This window comes from Pygocentrus nattereri, chromosome 13 (assembly GCF_015220715.1).
Source record: "Pygocentrus nattereri isolate fPygNat1 chromosome 13, fPygNat1.pri, whole genome shotgun sequence".
In the NCBI taxonomy this organism is placed as follows: domain Eukaryota; kingdom Metazoa; phylum Chordata; class Actinopteri; order Characiformes; family Serrasalmidae; genus Pygocentrus; species Pygocentrus nattereri.
Window position 1 is genome coordinate 186,476 of NC_051223.1, and position 18,525 is coordinate 205,000.

The 18,525-nt window shown below is 38.6% G+C and overlaps 1 protein-coding gene across 3 annotated transcripts in view; it reads right to left on the reverse strand.

Moving 5' to 3' along the window:
- Positions 1-18,525, reverse strand: part of myof (myoferlin) — a 67,015-nt gene that overhangs the window by 22,849 nt on the left and 25,641 nt on the right. For 2 of the 3 annotated variants that reach the window (XM_037544232.1, XM_037544233.1), the window contains exons 13-30: positions 18,249-18,352; positions 18,089-18,157; positions 17,406-17,449; positions 16,791-16,873; positions 14,274-14,315; positions 12,839-12,963; positions 12,537-12,650; positions 11,033-11,210; positions 8,628-8,752; positions 8,416-8,525; positions 6,444-6,636; positions 4,766-4,921; positions 3,910-4,041; positions 3,655-3,818; positions 3,429-3,543; positions 2,201-2,303; positions 1,915-2,054; positions 100-270 (exon numbers count right to left, since the gene is read on the reverse strand). In XM_037544232.1, the coding sequence (XP_037400129.1) occupies positions 100-270; positions 1,915-2,054; positions 2,201-2,303; positions 3,429-3,543; positions 3,655-3,818; positions 3,910-4,041; positions 4,766-4,921; positions 6,444-6,636; positions 8,416-8,525; positions 8,628-8,752; positions 11,033-11,210; positions 12,537-12,650; positions 12,839-12,963; positions 14,274-14,315; positions 16,791-16,873; positions 17,406-17,449; positions 18,089-18,157; positions 18,249-18,352 (2,168 nt within the window). The remainder of the gene's footprint in view (positions 1-99; positions 271-1,914; positions 2,055-2,200; positions 2,304-3,428; positions 3,544-3,654; positions 3,819-3,909; positions 4,042-4,765; positions 4,922-6,443; positions 6,637-8,415; positions 8,526-8,627; positions 8,753-11,032; positions 11,211-12,536; positions 12,651-12,838; positions 12,964-14,273; positions 14,316-16,790; positions 16,874-17,405; positions 17,450-18,088; positions 18,158-18,248; positions 18,353-18,525) is intronic. The other variant, XM_037544234.1, reaches the window with a different exon arrangement.

Here is an 18,525-nt window from a genome sequence, read left to right on the forward strand (position 1 = left end):
TAAAGTAAATAAAGTTAAAAGACATGTCTTCTAAAATCTCTTCTTTCTATGAGCACTGAGAGAAGTCTACATTGGATGTATTGTAAGTTGAGAGCTCACCAGTGCACCCTCCAGTTTAAAGATGGCTGAAGCACCGACGCGATCAGAAGGTGCCATTTTTCTTCTCCAGCGCCGCCGACGTATGGTGTCAGAGGACCGCTCCTTTCTGTGAAACTTCCAGCTAATGAGAGAAGAAAACTCCCAGCCCTCTGGATCTCCTGCATCTTTCCTCTAGCAATAAAATGAACAACAGTGAAACACAAACAACTGACAAGTTGATGAACGGACTACTCAGAAGAGTAAACCTCTATTTAAACACACACACATACACACACACACACACAAACACACACAAACAAACACAAACAAACACACACACACACAAACACAAACACAAACACAAACAAACACACACACACACACACACACACACACACACACACACACACACACACACACACACACACACAAAGTTTCGGGGTTGCAGAGTGTATTTAAACCGATAACCTGAAATCAAACGGTTCAGTCGTTTCCTCCTCTAAACGTATCGATCAGGCAAGACATGCTTGGTGTGCTTTATTCTGCACTGGAGCTTTGAAGCTGGTGTTTATAATAAATAACTTTTGAAACCTAAATCATAAAACACATGATTTCTGAACTTTACAACATCCTGGTATCTATAAAGAAAGACAAATATGGTTGTTTCTGTGGTCCTTAGCTATGCATCATATATATATATATATATATATATATATATATATAACAACTTTATTAGGAACGCCATTCTAATACTAATACCCCTCCCCCAGATTCCTGAGTGGGTAACCCAATGTGTTCTCCTGCTGTTCTATCCCATCCATCTTAGGTTTGATGTGTTGTGCTTTCAGAGATGCTTTTTTTCTGAAACACTCAAACAGAGGTCTGCAAAGTAAAAGGATATAAGGATAAATTTTCAGTGTCGCACACGGGAACAGGTGGGAAACCAGGGCACTGCAGACAGGAGTGGGACTAAGCATGCATGAAGAGAAATCCCACAAATTAATGAATTGGCTAAATAAAGTCGAATGACCACTAAATCATATTTTATATATATATATAAGGATAAGAGTAAAACAGTTAAAATGAATGAAGTCTTTTTAAAGAGTTGCAAAGCAACCGATCATGTGAACATCCAAATTCTCGTAGCTTATAGAGATGGTGGAGCCTTTAATCAGATGGCTCCAGCAAAACACTACAGTTACATTACATTCCTGTTAAAACTTTGTCTTTTCTGGAATTCTGTGAAGCTGCTTTGTGACAACATCCGTTGTAAAAAGCACTACAAATAAATTTGACTTGATTTGATTGAGTGTAATTCATGCTTTCTGTTTACTGGGATAAATGACGTTTCATGAAGTTGTGTTGTTCAGTGTTATTTCAGCAGAGAATAATGTATTTGTGAATAAACTACGTCAGATATCCCTGTGACTCAGAAGGATAAGCAGTTTGTCTGTGTGTGTATATCGGACGTCAGTTTGCCTCAATGAAACTGGGGGAGGGAGCGGGCCGAAACATTGCTGTTGTGGGCAGGAGACAAATGATTGTGATTTCCTGTGGGAGAGGGCGGCTGGCGCAGGATGAAAAAACAGTCCAGCACAGACCTCTACAGTCAACCACCCTGTCCAGCACCATCAGACATGCCACGATCAAAGCAACTTAGATGTTTGATGTGAAGGTTTTTGATGTTATCGAAGGTTTTTGACCTGTGCTGTACGATATACTTCTGATTGCTGCTACATGATTGGTTGGATGATCCGATTTTTAATAAAACAAATGAATGCAATTGGCTATTTGATTAACAGTTTTTTTAACATACAGAAGTGAAAATACAAGTACCTCAGTGGCTGCGGCGCCACCAGCCACCTTTTTGCGCCTTCGGATCTTTCTCCTGCGACGGTGGACATGGTACATCTTCTCAGCTGCCACCCATGACTTAGGCTTATCATCAGGAGGAATGGTAACACCATACTCCCAACCTTGATTCAAAATTCACAGTGATTAATCCATTCACATAAAAAATTCTGTCTGCTCAGCCAGATTATGAAGAGAAATCAGCAGCTTGCTACTGCTTTTCCTTTTTCTTTTACATCTTGGTTGTTACTTTGGATGTAAGGAAGCCAACCTCTCTCATCCACGGCACGTTTGTCATCAAAGGTCCACTCATCCACCCACTGCCATCCCGGAGGGCACTCAAACTCTTCTGGTTGACGGGCTTTTTCTCCATTCTGCAAGAACCAGTTGATATAATAATGATGATCCCTGAAATAACGTCTTATTTAACTGATAGTTACTTCACAGCACAACAGGGCAATTTCTGCATTTAGCAATAAAAAATGTTATTAGTCAGGTTCTGCAGTGTTCTGTAGCGCAGCATCACATTATTTAGCCTCATCAGTGTGACAGAATTCACAATTTTGTATGTTTCTTGTGTTATCACTGAGCAATCTCTTACTACAATACCCAGCATGTGTTTGCTGTACACCATACACCATACACCACCATTGGGAATCCCCTCTACTATAATAACAAAATCCTAATAAATACAGATGTGTTATTCAGCATCTATAGATATCTGGCTTCCTTCTGCATTCAGCAACCAGCGAGGGAAAAAACTAAAATTCATGCTCTAGAGACTCTAGAGACTGCAGTACCACTGTTGGAGCACAGCAGAAACTTTTATAACAGATGCAGCAGTGGTGACATTTTTCATTAGCCAGATATTTGATATTAAACAACATACTGGTGGAGCCTCTTCTGGTCTTAAGTGACTGCTTATACCTGGGATTCCAAACCTTTTGCATCTAGTAACCCATTCAAATGTCCACCATCGTGGTGAAATCATGATAAATCTGGTCAAAGTATACTTTTCTGAGCATGTTGTGGATATCGTCAGTACTTCACAGTTCATTATAAACTAAGCATAATATGGGCCTGTTGAATTCAAGTTAGTGGAGCTTAAAGAAGTTTATTATTATTATTATTATTAATAATAATAATTTTCTTACTTTCTTACTTTAACATGTGCCACTTACTAAATTTGGAAGAAAAAAACTAAATATTGTAATGAATATTGTGCATTGTGAAAATGTCTTAAATTATCATGACATCATCTTGTACATAGTGTTTTTACAAATAATTATCAAAATAAAAACTGTCATATTTAAAATGACATTTGTTTAAATGTATATATTATAATGGACAAAAACCACTGACAGCCACAGCCCTACAGGCCCTACAAGGCCCACTAGGGAGGCTATGGTCCATAAGTTGAAAACCACTGGCTGTATACAGGTTCATGTACTGTTACACTAGAATATGTGGCAGGTTTATAGTGAAGCATATATTCTCACCACGTCTGTATAAGGCTCTGGGGCGCCCTTCCACTCTCCTCCAGGAAAACGAATCTGATTCTCATACACCTCGTCCAAAAACTCGCTGTGTCCCGCATCAGCCTCTGTTAACAAACTAACCCCCACCACACAGACAGAGCACAATACAGCTGTAGTCAGGACAACGGTCCTATTCAAAGGTTTATGCCATAAATTTGTACACTTCTAATCCAGAAAACCTACTTACCTTTTTTCTGGATCCACCACCCAGTCTCCTTCCCACTGCCAGCCACCAGGAGGAATGAAATACTCCTGCTTCAGCTTTACTTCGCCAGTCACGTCAGAGAATTTAGGATGATTCAATAGACCTGTGGTGCCCCACTTCCCCAGCACTTTTGCCTGGTTCTCATACTGTCAAGAAGAGAATGCCAAGTCTTTTCCAATTCATTACAAGTAATTTCTGGCTAAACAAAAGTCTTAAAAATTACAAAAAGGAATTTACCAGTTCTGCATACACGTTGAATGTTCCCTCAGCAAAAGCATTGAACTTCTGTTCAAGTGTTGATAATCCCAGCCACATATTCACCCGGATTTGGGCAGGAATTTTGGAGCCCTTGTGTTTGTCCATGGGGTACTGTGTGAACATTTAACTTAAACTGTAATTTAAATGATTACTGACAAGTGGATCTGTGATCTGTGAACCATTATGACGTTGCACAGCCACAATTTTTACAAGTCCAATAAGTAATAATTTCAAAAAACCTGAACCCAGAGCTCCCTCAGTTACAGTAGTCTTGTAGGGATGAATCAGAAGTAGAAAAAAAAGAAAGATGAAAAATAAGGGCTCCACTCACAATGTTTCCAAACTTTAAAAACCAAGAGATGCTGGAACTCTATGCTCCACCAGATGGCAGTGAAGAGCCAGCATCGTATGTTTTGCTCAGAGCTTCTTATCTATTTAATCCAAAAAAGTGGCGTAGAACGACTTTCTACAGCCACCCAAGGGTCAAAATGAAAAAACCAGTGTGGGATAACTTGCAGCCTTAAAAGCCTCTAACATTTTCCTGTTTATATATTTACTTTCGTGGGGGGTATTGTTGGATGTTTTTGAATAATGCTACACAAATTCAAATATCAAATTTGACTTAAATGTCCATCCCAAGCAGATGCTGCCACACTGTATTGTTAATGTTACTGACTGTGGCTCCTATCAAGTAACAGTTATGATGTTTCATTACAGACTTTTTTCAGATCTCTTAAAAATAATTTTTCAATATATACATAAATAATAAATAAAACCCTTTACAACGATCTGACTTTGGCAGTATTGAATATATATAATATAATGAAAATAATACCTGCAGAAAGATGGTCTGAATTTTTCCACAGTACTGCCCACAGGCCTGCTCGCTGTAGGGTGAGTACAGAACCTGGTGCGCCGGCACACGGCAGTAGGCCAGCCTCTTCTCTCCTCTTAACATCCAGATAATGACATCAGGCATGCTGTTCTGAGGCTGTGGACACCCGCATAGAACATAGAAGAGATGTGAAATATGAATAATTTGTATGATTATACAAAAAAGAAAACAGTCTAGTACACATTCATGCGTTACCACATACAGTGTAATGTAGAATTAGAGCAGCAAGCTGAATATTTGCAGGTTTTACTGGCCTCCTTTCTTTTCACTGTTGTCCTGTGGATTTCCCTGTTACCTGATGTAGGTTCAGGGAGCTCACTACGCTAAAATGCACATAGAATATGGTCTGAAATCTGATCATTGATTATATGTCTAATCCATTTGATTATTGATTGAGGAGACAAACCTAATCACATATAACATTGTCCCACATATTCTTGGGCTTAGTCACGTGGCTATGGGCTGAGCAAAGCTTTGGACAGCAGTGGTCACGTGTTTTTGGAACAAGAACCAAGCTTTGATGCACTGCTTTAAAGCAAAGTTAGCCAGTTTACTGACACATATCACGCAAAACATCACTTGTATAGCTGTGTGTGTATATATATATATTTTATATATGTTAGAAAAAAGCTTATATCTCCAAAATGGTAACGTTACAGAAGAAGGAAAAAACCTACTTTATTTTTAATGTAAGTCAATTTTACAAGTCACTTTTAGTCCATTCATCATGAAATTTACACACAGTGTAAACAGCAACAGGCATTTTCAAATTACGTCAAAAACTGAAAAATACGAGGTTTTGTTCTGACATCAGCGAGATATATATATATATATGCGAATACATGTCTGATTGTTCATGTGGCAGTGCCAGCGGTGTGTGGCAGATATGAGCTGAATTATACCGGAGGGGAAGCACCTAGCCTCAGTTTTCAATCCTCGTATGCGTAGCATACCTGGCCAATAAAAGCTTGACTCTGATTCTCTGTCCGAGATAGTCACAATTGGCTTTAATCGTGTAATTTCTTGTTTTTTTCTGCAAAATTACAAAATTAAATAACAGTTTCGGGTGGTCTTATTGAAATATAGCATTGAAATGATGTGAAACTCGAGCAAAAAAAACCTCCAGTGTAAGTGAAGGGAACGACTGTATTGTTAGTAATGCTGGAATATTTTCATTGTTCTGTTTATCATTTCAATGAAAAGTGCCATTTTAAAAAAAAACATGGAGAACAATGGAAAACAAAAAAATATGAATTGTTCTTCAGTTCAGTATAAACTGTAATGCATTTAGTCAATAAACAAACAAATAATTAAATAATCACCGCTTGAATTTTTCTGCAAATTTAGCGCACAATTTCTTTTTATTTGCAGAGTTTAACATATTAGAAAAAATATATGAAATGTGCATCCGCAGTTTATGCTTAATGTATTTTTCCAGCACAGAGTGCAGAAGTGTGTCCTCAGCAAACGACGTGTCCTTTTTTATTATGAAAATCAACAAATCATTTCATTTGACTTCGGGTGCCCAAACTTTTGTATATAACTGTATAAATGTCGAGAAGAAAGTAAAAATATAACAGATATTTTAAAAAGTTCTATAAGAGATGTAATTATTAACCTCCTCAGCCAGTTGGTTGAGTTTGTCCAGCCAGCTGTCGATGACGTCCATGCCCTCCTTAATGTCAGCGCCATCCTGGAGCAAGTTCTCAGCTGCACCCCGAATGCTCTTCAGTGCTTTGTCCCGCAGCTTCTTGATCTGGATGTCCAGCGCTGTAAGATTTGGCTCGGTCTCTAGCTCTGGCAATCTATAACTGACGGTGGAGTTTTACAAAATATAAAACAGGCAATTATTTACTGGAATATCAAATTTCTAATCTCCTCAGTAGTGGACATGTAAGTGAGCTTGGCATCATGTTATACTGAACTCATGCTCAGGGGATTGTGGGACCAGTGAGTGAAACATTTCATCATTCCATAAAAAACATTAACTCATTTAAAATTTAATTTTCTGCAACGCATCTCAAAGAAGTTGGGAAAGGGCAACAAAAGGCTGGAAAAGTAAGGGATACTTATTAAAACCAGCTGGAGGAGCAATGTGAAACTCACATGACTGGGTATAAAAAGGGCATTTTATAGAGGCACAGTCTTCCAGATGAAAAGATGGGCAGTTTCACCAATCTGCGAAAACCTGTGTCTACATATTATGGAATAATTTTAGAAAAATGTTACTCAATGTAAAACTGATTTTGGATATACCACCATCTACGGTAAATAATATAATCGAGAGATCCAGAGAAATCCCTGTACGCAAGGTCAACGGTCAATATTGGATGTTCATCATCTTCAGGCCCTCAGGCAGCACTGCAGTGAAAACAGGCATGATTCTGTACTGGAAATCACTGCGTGGTCTCAGGAACACTTTTCCTTGTCTGTGAACACAGTTCACCATGCAATCCTCAAATGCAAGTTAAAGCTGTATTATGCAAAGCAGAAGCCATATATCAACACGATTCAAAATGCCGCCTTCTTCTCCAGGCCAAAGCGCATTTAAAATGGACTGAAGCGAAATGGAAAACTGTTCTGTGGAAACCAAAGATGCCGTGTCCTGCTGAGGAGAGGGACCTTACAGTTTGTTATCAGCACACAGTTCAAAAGCCTGCATCTCTGATGGTCAGGGGATGCATTAGTGCCTCACACATCTGGAAAGGCACAATCCATGCTGAACAGTATACAGAGGTTTTAGAACAACAGATGTTCCTATCCAGATCCAAGGCCTTGTATATTTCAGCAAGACGATGCTAAACCACATACTGCATCCATTACAACAGCATGGATTGTGAATAAAACATGGGTCTATGAAATTTTGAAATATGAATTCACCTAACCCTATGAATTTGTTGTTATTTAGATTTATTTACATTTTACACAGCATCTCAAATTTTTTTGTATTTGGGGTTGTATACTATGTGTGTGTGTGTGTGTGTGTGTGTGTGTGTGTGTGCGCATGTGTGTACATGTGATGTATTATGCGTTAAAAAGTTCAACTATCTATTAATTACAAATGAAAATGAAACTGAATATGTTAAATTAAGCTCCACCCTAATCATAATGTTGTTGCTTACACTCATGTTGTTGATAATCAACTAGGCAATAGAAAGCTTGTTAATAATATTAGTATCTGTAGGTAATCTACAAAGTAAAAATATTAAATAAATTGGAATCAGATATATTATCATATGATTTGTGTTAAAGACCTCTGGACAATTTTTCAGTACATATATATTCTCTACTCTCTACATGATTTGTATTTAATGGCCATTTTGGTTGGAAATCAGATAAACAAGAAGTGGGCTGACTTGTGTACAGTACTACACATACTGCAAAATTTCCATAACAGGAAACAATTCCTAATGTAGCTTGAGATTATGATGCATTGGATCATTTTGTAACATGGACAAAGCATTACACTGACGTCCTGACAAACCTTCCTCTTTCTGCAGTCCAGGTTAAATCACCCTTACATTTTTAAACCCGGCTACCACAAAAGTGTAATAACGTCAAATAAATGAGTGAAGTTAAAATTCGTTTACCTGTTGATGTCGTCTATCAGCTGGCTAATAAGCTTGTGCCAAATTTCTATCACTGTTGTGTCTGGTGCTTTCGCCTGCACTGCCGTCTTCAACTCAGTGATGTTGGCTTGCTGAAAATAGTGCCAGGATATACAAGATATGGTTTAAATTAAATTGCAGCTTTATACAGACAGAATGAAGTTATTTAAATATCCAAAAGGCGATGGACTTACCAACCGGTTTGCAATGTAGATAATGATGTTAACGGAGTATAGGCGATGACTGATATCCTCCCAATATGACGTAATGGCCACAACAGGCTTGGTGTCAGCCCAGGGCAAGTAGTAGTAGTGATTACCTATAACATCAAACTGAAGAGTCACTAAAGGCATTTGCATTCAGAACCGGAACAATCTACCAATTAATGTTAATTAATTCCAATACCGTAACAATTATTAAACATGAAAACATTTCTTTGTAACCCATTTTTAAAAAAACCCACTGTTTCAGGGGGAACTCTTCATTTAAACTGGCAAATAATTTACTATTTGTCATGTAATGTAAAGATCACATGTTGGAACACAAGCAGACACTCTGTAATGTAAGTGGGTGCTACGTCATTTAGGGCCTTAAAAACTAGTAACAGAACTTTGAAATGATTTCTGACTGATACAGGTAGCCTGATGAATGAAACGTTGCACTAAGATCTAATAAAACCAGAAGAGAAGGATTTACAACATTCAGCCTCATTCACAACGCAAACCATCGCTGTCTTAGTACTATGGTTAGAATGAAAACCTGGCAAACATATTTTGTGTTTTTGTCTGTCAATGTTGTCTCACTACAATACCTAGAATGCTTCACGCTGATCACCAAACAACCAATCATAAAGAAAAGCAGACGATAATAAATATAGACGTAAAACTGGGATTTTAGCGGTAGCATTAGCTTTGTGGTTCCCTTTTGAATTTGCCAGCTAGCACAAAAAGAAAAAAGTCAAACAGCCCTCGTGCATACACCCATCTTCCAGAAACATCAGCAGGGGGTATTCTTAGTCGTGAAACTGGAAAAGCTCACCCTTGGCACTATTGTTGTTTCACATTACATGTTACCATTTTCCAATGTGGACAGAGTGCACCTAATACTGGTAGGAAGGAAGATTAAGAAGCTTCATTTTGACTTCTTTTTAGGGCTGGAAGGGTAAACATTTTGCCCTAAATTAAAGGTAACATCACTTTCCTCTTCATGACATCTTCAAGACATTATTAGCTTCTAATGGAAGTTGTAATGAGGTTACAACATGTACTTTTTTTTCCAAAGCAATTTTTAATTTTAAATCTTTCCACCATGACATTTTATTACAATGCTATACAATGCTAGTAGTTTTCAAATTGTGCAAAAAAAGTAAAAAAAAAAACTTTGAAGGCTTTTTGCACAATAGTGAATAAACACTATATTTCCAAAAGTATTCCCTCACCCATTTAATCATTGAATTCAGGTGTTCCAATCACTTCCATGGCCACAGGTGTATAAAGCCGAGCCCCTCGGCCTGCAGACTGCTTCTACAGACATTAGTGAAAGAATGGGTCGCTCTCAGGAGCTCAGTGAGTTCCAGCGTGGTACCGTGATCGGACGCCACCTGTGCAGCAAGTCCAGGTCACCAACTTTCTGAGTCCATCACTACAGACCTCCAAACTCCATCTGGCCTTCAGATCAGCTCAAGAACAGCATAGAGAGCTTCATGAAATGGGTTTCCATGGCCGAGCAGTTGCATCCAAGCCTTACATCACCAAGCGCAATGCAAAGCGTGGAATGCAGTGGAGTAAAGCGCCGCCACTGGACTCTAGAGCAGTGGAGACGTGTTCTCTGGAGTGACCAATCACGCTTCTCCATCTGGAAATCCGATGGACGAGTCTGGGTTTGGCGGTTGCCAGGAGACGGTACTTGTCTGACTGCATTGTGCCGAGTGTAAAGTTTGGTGGAGGGGGGATCATGGTGTGGGGTTGTTTTTCAGGAGTTGGGCTCGGCCCCTTAGTTCCAGTGAAAGGAACTCTTAAAGCTTCAGCACCAAGAGATTTTGGACAATTTCACGCTCCCAACTTTGTGGGAACAGTTTGGGGACGGCCCCTTCTTGTTCCACCATGACTGCACACCAGTGCACAAAGCAGGTCCATAAAGACACGGATGAGCCAGTTTGGTGTGGAAGAACTTGACTGGCCTGCACAGAGTCCTGACCTCAACCCCACAGAACACCTTTGGGATGAATTAGAGCGGAGACTGTGAGCCAGGCCTTCTCGTCCAACATCAGTGTCTGACCTCACAAATGTGCTTCTGGAAGAACGGTCAAAAATTCCTATAAACACTCCTAACCCTTGTGGAAAGCCAACATCATATTAAACTCTATGGGTTAAAAATGGGATATTATTTAAGTTCATATGTGTGTGAAGCCAGACGACCGAATATCTTTGGCAATATAGTGTATTTCACTTAGATGTCTCATTTAAACATTTAAACAATGTGAAGTCAAAACCAAGAAAGACGGACCTTTAATACTTGACGTTTAATAAGGTAATATATAAATAAAGTTAAGTTGAGAAAGTTTTAGTCAGAAACCAGTCGGATGCCTTTTGAGCCTCACCATCAAACACAGCACAGCTGTACTGTGTGGTTGAAGCCAGGGGTTTACACGTGGAGTCCAGCTTGTTGCCATAATTCCCGATACTAACTTCAAACTGAATGGGCTCACCGGGCTCCTTTATCATGGTGGCGCTGTGGAACACAGCACTCAAACAGTACTTCCTCTTGCGCTGGTATTTCTGTATTGAGACAAAAGAAATGTATGACATGCAAAACAAAATGCCAAGAAAACATAAGAAAACATGCTTAAAAAGGTAACCATATAGATTTTCATTGGCTTTTAAATATAAAATATGTGAATGTACTATTCCCTCTATATACTCCACATATAGAATCAAAACTCTAAGAACAACATGCTGTGATGTCCCAACTATAAGCACTGCACATTTATACATCACTGCCCATTTAGTCTCTGGCAAGTCTGCCAGTCTATTCACACTGACATGACAAAGTGTGTTGTTACTGTGGGCCAACTGTAGCTGAGTTACTGGAAAAAAGATCAATTGTTGTGATGTTCCTGGATGCTGGGAAGCAAACAGACATTCAGAGGTCCACTTAGATGATATCAGTCTTAAAGGGTCCAGATCTCTGAAAAATTGCTTATTTCTCACTTTTTTAAATAAAGAGGTAGTATGTAAACTATGCTAAGCTGCTTTTAAAAACTGTTTTTATGATGTCATGAAAACCAATGCATATAACCTGCTGTAGGAAGAATTTACACTGCAGTTATAAGGTGTGTTCGAGCTCAGACTACCTTTGGAATGAGGGACAACACAGGGCAGCCAAAGGTCATTTATATATACAGGCAAAGAAAAAAACAGCTTGTTTAGTTTAACAAATAAACGGAGGAAAAGATGTAAAATTAAATACTGCTCATTGTTTTTAGTGGATAAAAACACATATAAGTTCTAAGTGAAGAAAAAAATGCAAGAGGTGTAGAATACAGGCCCTTTAAAAATCACAATTGGGGGATTTAGATTTAATTCTAGGGGTAGAAGACAGGTTGGAAAATAGTTATGAAAATATGAAAAGTGTTTAAATTTTACTACACAAACACGGAGAAAAATAAAAGAAACAGCCCCCCACAGCCCCCAGTGGGCCACAGAGGTACTGCTAGAGGGTCGCAGCCATTTTTTTTTGTTCACAGTATATAGAAATTTAATTAAATGTTTTTTTTTAAATATGACTAATTATTTGTAAAAATAGAACATATTTAGGCTGAGCTCATTTATTAGTCACAGCGATTCTTTTTTCATTTGTATGGAACTCATCCCTCATGGATTAATGGTTACACACAGCCATCATTCAAAAAGAAAGATCCTGTTTACTGTATTGCATTATGTTATTACATCAAGCCAAACTGACAATCTTTTGATTAATGTATTATATTTCTATGCGTTGTAAATGATCCGGTTGGTAAAACTTTGTGGGCCATGGGCGTGTGGGCTGGGTTGGGGACCCTTGGTCTAGACCTTTAATTGATTCATAAATGCCAGGTTTGCTACCTGAGCAACCAAGATGTCATCATTTGATATCACATCCACATCCGTGTCTGCCTTGCCCTCGAGTTTTGTAGACAGCTCGATGAGAACTCTCCCTCTGTAGGCTGCTCCTTCTCCCTGTGAGAAACGCAGAACAAGCAGTGCAGATAAAATAAGAACATTTTACATACAGAGTTTAAAACACTGCTTATTAAAGTCTGTTTCAACATGGTCATTTTTAAGGTTAAAATATTAATAGTAAAAATTGACTGTCACTTCCAAATACATTCTCATAAACAGGAAACTTTAAGACACTGCAGGCTTGCCTTTCCATAGTTAAGGTCTTCATAAGGGTCAGGTAAGCCAGAGAACTCCCTTGGGCTGCCATAGAGATTAATGTAGCTAGGCCCAAACACAGGCAGAAAGCCAACTTCCGAGTCTCCTGCTTCTCCTGCGAGGAAGAGACTGTGTTTAATCCCATGAGCCTTCTCACAATGGAGTCAGATGATAGGTTAGCCGAGTTAATGCATTCCAGAGGACAGAATTCAATAACTCAGGACCAAATGTTAGTGAAACTATGTCAAGCACTGTTGAGGGCACTGTGTAATTTAATTTAACTGTTATGTACAGAGATTTATTAAAGCTTCAGAGATTTATATTTCTGGTTGTTAGTTGACTGAAGAGTATCCAATGTGATCATGTTAGCTGATCAACTATTTAAAGGGCCTTTATCATGGAAAATCTCATTTTCCTTATTTTTTCAAAAGATGACCACTCTCCTTTTCATACAGTCCAACGTTTTAAATTTACTTTTTTTGTGACATTATTATACATTTGTCTGTGATGTTTGTGACCCCTCCAAAACATTTGCACATGTCCATCTGTTCAGCCTACACCCGTTCACGGTGAAGTTGTACTATGGCATTCACCCACAAGTCCGCTTTTTTAGGTTAATGCAGGAGCCAACTCAATTATTATTCATTTCTGTTGTAAATTATTGACAATCAAATGAGTCGATCTTACGACGCAGTAGCTGAGAATCACAGGACCATCCTCCTAGATCTTTTTGGAACATCCCGGTAGTTGAAAATCATAGGACACCCCTCATGATCTCCTTGAGCCATTCTGGCTCTGCCCCTCAACCTGTATATGTGGCCCTCTGGATATGTAGGATATGGGCCTTTTCAACCAAGAACTTCATTACTAATCTGATATATGACACACTGAATAGCAATATAGCAACACGTATAGTGTTTCTCTCAGGTTATTTTACAGTGCAGAGGTGTTAGAACAACACATTGATGATTATATTATATTATATTATATTATATTATATTATATTATATTATTGTAAGTGTCTTAAAAAAAGAGCATGTAAGACATGGACATTATTATGCTAGTCTGACAAATGGAAGATATGGAAAAAAACATGTAATGTTAAAAGTTATTCATCATGTCACAACACATCAGACATATTTTTTAAAGCCAGTGTTACAGGTAACATGCTTGCATGCTGGAGGGCAAAATAAAGAGTATAACTGCAACCGTCCAAGTAGAGCAGACTTTACTCAAATCATTTAGCTACCATGGTGTTCAAACATGTAATTAACCAATAAAAACCAAACACAATAATCAACTACTAGTAAAAGAAATTTCTACTTTGTCCATTCAGTGAAAAAATAGTCTTCTATTATATGTGTAGTATTACAGGCAGTACTAAAAGGGTTGCAGAGATACAGTAAGCAGGTGAATCTAGTTAACCTTTAATTCCTGAAAACCCATTCCCATTTCCTGGATATTCCTCTGGTACAGCAGAAAAAAGGGAAAAAGAAATAGGTGATTAATTTTTATACAAAGTATTCTACTCTGACATATTTAATCGGTCTCTTAAAAAAAGAGAAAACTCCAGAAAGGGAATTAAATACATACAGTACTGTGTGAAGTCTTAGTCATCTGACAGTGATATGGAAAGCTCTTTATCTGCGCAGTAAGCATTTACTTGTTCAAACACTCATTGTTCAAAAAGAATGCGTTGCAATTTGGTGTCTGTCAGGAGTTAGGCTCACCATTTCCAAGGTTCTACTTGAGGTCCAGCATTTACAGGTACCATAATCTAGTTTACCTGATCGATTCTTCATTCAACCAAATCAGGTGTGCTGCTGATGGAGCTGAACAAAACTATAAAGGACCTCATTAGAAAGCCATTAGGGACCAAAACTTCATTTTTTTCATGTCATTTTTATATTTTTCTCATATTATTCTAATGTTCCTGCTAAGATGAATACTTTTAAACAGTTTTCATGGCTGTCAAAGACTTGCACAGTACTGTACGCTGGGGGTGGGGCAACATGACAGTATGACAGTACTACGGCACTTGAAAGCTGGAACTGTGCTCCTTACATCTTTGAAGCTACTGACACTTTAGCACATTATTTACTCTTCTAGGTGAAAGTCAGTAAGCAATAACTTCACCAATGGGTGCTTTTGAATGGAATAGCATGTTATTTTGTACAGAGTTCGTAAGGTTACATTTGCTAGTAAGGAAGCTAATACAATTAGCTTTTACTAGCCTATTTACATCTTTATGTATATTTTCACTTCTATGCATTGTAATATCCTGCATGATTATGTGTAATTGTAGACAACTGTGCAATGGCACTATATGACTATATTACCCAACTACTTTTAAACTATTAAACTCTAATAAATGCTAATGCATCTAATAAATGCTAATGCATCAAATTTTCAAGAGACATTTTGAAAATTTTCTCGACTCTACACATGAATCTATGTAATATTATGTTGTACGGTTGTGAAACACAGTGCAGCATCTTTTCAAGTCAGCTAACTAGATACCAAGACAGCTAAGTAGCCAAAGTAGCGTGGCATAAAATGAACAACTATATTTTTATAATATTTGAGCTAAACAAATTATTCAACCAAGAAATGAATGAGAATAATGGATGAATGAGGAGAATGTTCAGTTTATACTGCAGCCATTTCATTAACTTTTTAACATTTTTGTTGCATATAATAACAAACATATCACAACATAGCAGTGGTTCCACCAAACCCTGACTATAATGCTAATTTCTGTTAGCGCCTCTATGTGATTTCAAGTCTTTGCACCTCATTTGAAATCAACCTCACTCCACTCACGCTTCTGGATCAGCGTCAATCACTACAATCTACAGTAACAATGAACCTGCCCTGACATCTGCTTCTTTATCATTAGTTCATCAAGTTGGGTTTAACTACTCAGGTCGCTGAAGCTCGGCCAGAAATCAAACACAGATCTTCGCTATTATTTTATGTCTCGTCTGTCGTTTTTATCAGCTGAAGCTCGAGCCGCAGGAACGACTTTAGAGCAATAAGTCAGACGTTAAAAGTCAGATTATACTGACGGTACAGCGCTGACGGGCTGCTAGAAGAAGAGGAAGTCAGCTGTACTGATGAATTCCCTTGTTTCCTCATAAAAGGCATCTCACCAGCAGTGAACTGAACAGGGCTCGTCTGGAAGCGGACTGAGACCCGCGGGTTTAGCTGAACTAAAGAAAAAGTTTGACAGGTCAGAACCGAGAAAGGTAGAAGAAACGCCGTGAGGAACCTATCAGTGCCTCGCTAACTGCACTGCCTCAAACTGATGATGTCTAATTAGCAACTGTGGGGTTTTTGTTTATACGTCTCTACCGCCCCCCCTAGAAACTACTGCCTCTCCCCCCGAGTTCAGGCCTGCAGACCACTAGAGAGCACTTAACAGCCCACTGGTGGTCCGTGGCCCACAGGTTGAGAAATCCTGAACTAGGACACTATTGGCTCTCTGTGTAAATTGTCATGACTATTGTTGGGCAGCTAGCGGACAAAGAGGGGTGAAGAAGCAGAGTGAGGACCCCCTGCTTTGAAAACAATGCACACAAAGGCCATGATGAAATAAAACAGACAGCACAACTGCAACTTGCATGTATGATCATGACTGCAACAATAGAAAAACTGCATTTAAACACACATTTTTCTGGTTTTGAAAATCATTCACATTTCCGTCTAAGCCTTAACAGGAGCGTGGACATTTCGTGGGTACTGTGAAAATGCAGCTAAAACTTGAGGCTGGTGTACTGTCTTTGTTCCAACTTGTTAGCAAAACTAAACTTTGTGATTAAATGTTGTATGTTGTAAAAATGTCATCAATTATTGTAACATATTGATGTCATATCGCCCACCCTTGACATACAGCACATAGAGTAGTGACAATTCACGTTGCCTTCAGCTAGTAGTTCATACCTTCAACTTCATCACCAGAGGACGCTATTTTGTCCAGATCCAAGTACATGGTGCTGATGGCATCATTCCTTGTCAGACGATCCCTAAAGTAGGAGGAAGGGATTGAGACACATTGGTGCTTAAATGTGTCAACATGTGAAGCAGCCACAGTGCAGGCTGTGGATCTCCTCAGATTTTCCACAGTTCTCTCAGTGGACTCTGGCAGCCTTTAGCAGAGGAATGCTCTGTGGTAGGAGGGATGGTGCAGTGCACTGACTCATACAGCCTGCTGGGATCCACCCAGCTCTAACATTAACTATGACCAGCTCAAACTCCACCATTACACAGCCGTGGAGGATTAGGTTACGACAGAATCCCAAAGAAAGATTACACTGAGCTTCATTTTCCTATCTCCACTACAAGCCAAAGGCACTACAAGCCCTTCAGTCTCCAAATTGGTAACTTCAGATGAGACAGAAAAAAACATTCTAAACTTGATTGTACATGAATGTAAATAGATTGTTAAAAATTAATTTTGGACCATTTCTATTTCTATTGGTCATAAACAAAGTTTATATAGGACCCTGACATCGATCTTAGTAATAACGTAATATTAAAGGTCTCAAATCAACTCACCAATCAAACACTGTCAGTTTGATCCGTTCACACATGGATGGAAACTATGGAAAGAGGAAAATATGTGGGTTCAGCTATTTATATGTGACAGAAATAACACTGTGGAAAAATTAGAGCCTACCCTTAATTTACTTAAAGAGTTGCTTTAGGGGTTTTCAAAGAAATCTGCATGGATTTTTTTCCACACCTCCAAAATTCAGTCTTAGGGAGTGAATCCAAGAAATCCTAAACTAATTCTGAGGTGGCCCATGAAAACACCAGCAGTTTCTTTCTCTCTTTATTTGTTTGTTTTCCCTACACATCCTCCTAAGTACCACCTTGACAGCTACACATCCTTCCAAATTCATAGTGTTGAGCTTCTCACAGTGAAAGGGCGCAAAGAAACACTTGTGGAATTTTTCAGACCTGAAGTGGAGCTTGAATTTTTTAAGTATGAAGGGTTTTAGTATTGCTTATCTAATGGTAACAGATTTGGTGGTCTCCCTAGTCTTGCAGGTGGTTGTTAGGACTCACTTTAATCACTTTTTTACTACAGTTCTGGAAACTTCTGTTTTTTAATTCATTTTAACACATTTGTTTTTCCTCTTCCTTATGTAAACAAATGATCTTACATGCAGTCTCCTCACAGGAACGTCCCTTTTACACAGACCTGTAAAGCAGTGTTAACCGAAGTCACACATTACCTTAACTTGCAGATTAAGCAATTGATTCCATTCAGGGTTTGCATTCTTCTCAATTATTTTTGTGCTCAGCTAAAGAGAGGTGAAAAAAACAAAGATCGTAGATACACAATAACCAGAGATTTTTCACATGTGGAAAATGACCACTGAACTGAAGGCGTACCTTTTTACCAGCAAACCAAACTTCAACAAAAGGATCCACCAGATTCTTTGTATTGCTTCCCCCACCGAATGCTGCTTTCAGAGACTGGGTGATGGAGTCATCCACTAGAAGAAGATTTTTCACATTACAGAACAAAAAGCTAATAGAGAGCATTATCACTAAATTCTGAGGGAGGACTTCATAGTCACAAAGATATGAGACAATTATACATAATACATAAAGCAGAAATCAAAAATACCTTTATATAACTAGGCTACATGGATCTGCCACAGTTGTT